This window comes from Colobus angolensis, unplaced genomic scaffold (genome assembly GCF_000951035.1).
Source record: "Colobus angolensis palliatus isolate OR3802 unplaced genomic scaffold, Cang.pa_1.0 Scaffold187, whole genome shotgun sequence".
Classification (NCBI taxonomy): domain Eukaryota; kingdom Metazoa; phylum Chordata; class Mammalia; order Primates; family Cercopithecidae; genus Colobus; species Colobus angolensis.
The window spans coordinates 188,287-190,613 of NW_012115010.1; the positions used below are offsets into that span (position 1 = coordinate 188,287).

The 2,327-nt window shown below is 39.8% G+C and overlaps 1 protein-coding gene across 1 annotated transcript in view; it reads left to right on the plus strand.

Moving 5' to 3' along the window:
- The window catches only part of DHX8 (DEAH (Asp-Glu-Ala-His) box polypeptide 8), a 43,251-nt gene that overhangs the window by 30,791 nt on the left and 10,133 nt on the right, over positions 1 to 2,327 (plus strand). Inside the window, exon 16 of the mRNA XM_011940161.1 lies at positions 1,197 to 1,337. Coding sequence (XP_011795551.1) covers positions 1,197 to 1,337 — 141 coding nt within the window. The remainder of the gene's footprint in view (positions 1 to 1,196; positions 1,338 to 2,327) is intronic.

The following is a 2,327-nucleotide window of genomic DNA, read 5'->3' on the forward strand; positions in this document are numbered from 1 at the left end:
CCAGCCTGGGCAACATAGTGAAATCCAATCTCTACTAAAAATACAAAAATTAACCAGGCATGGTGGCTCGTGCCTGTAATCCCAGCTACTTGGGAGGCCCGAGGCAGAAGAATCACTTGAACCCAGGAGGTGGAGGTTGCAGTGAGCCAAGATCGCACCACTGCATTCCAGCTTGGGCAACAGAGTGAGACTCTGTCTCAAAAAAAAAAAGAAGAAGGCAGACAGACTTGAGTAATGTTAAAGAGTTAAAATGGACACGACTTGGTGGGTACTAGCAGGTAAAGGGGAGAAGGATGAGGGAAGTCAGGCATGACTCTCAGGTTTCTGGCTTGGGCAGCTGGATGGAAGATGGCACTGAGGAGGGAAACAAGAAAGGAGGAGCAGGCTTGAGTGGAAAGATGGTGAATTTCTCCCCTATTCTATTCCTAATAGTGAGAGTTGTTTCTAAGCAGGGCTTCTGTAGTTCTATAGCAGGTAGAAGCCTTTCAGGACCAGTAAGATGCTGGCATGATGTGTGATATTCCAGTGCCCCCAGTGATGATTTTTCTAAGCAATTGTGTTTTATTAGCTGAACCTCTGGGTGGAAGAACAGTGACAGTGCCAAGCTGAGAGTAATAATCCTCCAGATCACATAGACTGCTACACACAAACAAACTGTGAAATTCCTGTGTCATCTCTTGGTTCATTTTATGATCAGTAAAAAAAGCAATCTCCCTCTTGTTCCACATACATATTCCACAAAATACAAGCAGCCCATATTTTAGTCCAGATATCTCGGTAGGGGAAAGAAAAATCTCATTTTGCATTGGCACATGTGATGCCAGGAAATCTCTGCTTTCCCAGGGTGCTAGAAAATTAAAATTGTAATAATCAACATTGGATCTAGAAAATGAGATATACGGTAGCTATTTGCACCAAATGAAATTGGCTTTGATTGGCCTTAGCTTTTTCCTATTCCACTCACCTCTCAGGTACCATCCCTTTTCCAACTTTAACCCTTAAGCGGAAGGCACCTCCCTTCTGCTGTTGGAGGCTGAGCTGGGATTAAGTGTCATTTTAACCATCTAGAGAGGGAGATAGCCACATATGCCTTTGGGAAGATATCTGGGTTCAGAAGAACCATTTCATATCTCAGGGTATGAAGAACCATTTCATACTTGGGCACCTCGCTCCAGCTTTGTCCCTCTTGCCTGCAGGTTGTGATTGCCACCAATATTGCAGAGACATCACTGACTATTGATGGTATCTACTATGTGGTAGACCCAGGATTTGTGAAGCAGAAAGTTTACAATTCCAAGACAGGGATTGACCAGCTCGTGGTAACTCCTATTTCTCAGGTATGACGGCTTGTATCAACAGTTTTCGTGATAATCCTGGTTAGGGCCTTTCTGAAATTTTTTATGGTTATATATTTCAAACTTTATTGTTTTCAAAGATGAACTTTTATGATACTGAGTACTATAATGACATGAGATAAAAGGGTTTTTTGTTATTTGTTTTTAATCTTTTTTTATCCCCCAAGTCTAATTGATCCTTTAAGTTTTTAATCTTTAGAATAGTATTTCACCATTAAAATGCCCCCATAAGGCCAGACACTGTAGCTCACACCTGTAATCCCAACACTTTGGAATGCTGAAGTGGGAGGATTGCTTGAGGCCAGGAGTTCTAAACTAGCCTGGACCCTGTCACTACAAAAAATTTAAAAAAAAATTAGTCTGGCATGGTGGTATGTGCCGCTGGTCCCAGCTGCTTAAGAGTCTGAGGTGGGAGGATCACTTGAGCCCAGGAATCTGAGGCTGCAGTGAGCTAGGATAGTGCCACTGCACTCTAGCAGGGACAACAGAGCAAGGCCCTGTCTCTAAAATAATAATAATAATTTTTTTAAATGCCCCATAAAACTAGAACATAAAAATATTTGGATCCTAGTACCCTATATTACCTACTTTAGATGAAAAAATCAGTGCTTTATTTTCTAAAATACTTTGCTTAGCTACGTGATAGATAATCTAAGACAATAATAAATTACATGATTTTCTGGTTTTTTGATAATTTGGTAAAATGTAATTTCCTGCCTAAATTACATTTAAAAATGAGTTACCGATCACTTTTTTGAGAGAAGTTTGGCAACAGTATATCCAAAACTTAAAGGTTCATCTCTTTAACCTAACTGTTCTGCTTCTAGGAATGTATCTGAAAGTTAGAAATGATTAAATACATGTCCAAAGGTAATGGAAAAGGATATTCACTGAAGCATTGTTTATATCAGGGAAACCTGGAAAAAATTCTAAATGTATTCCAAAAGGGAAGTAGTTTAATAAATTATGGTA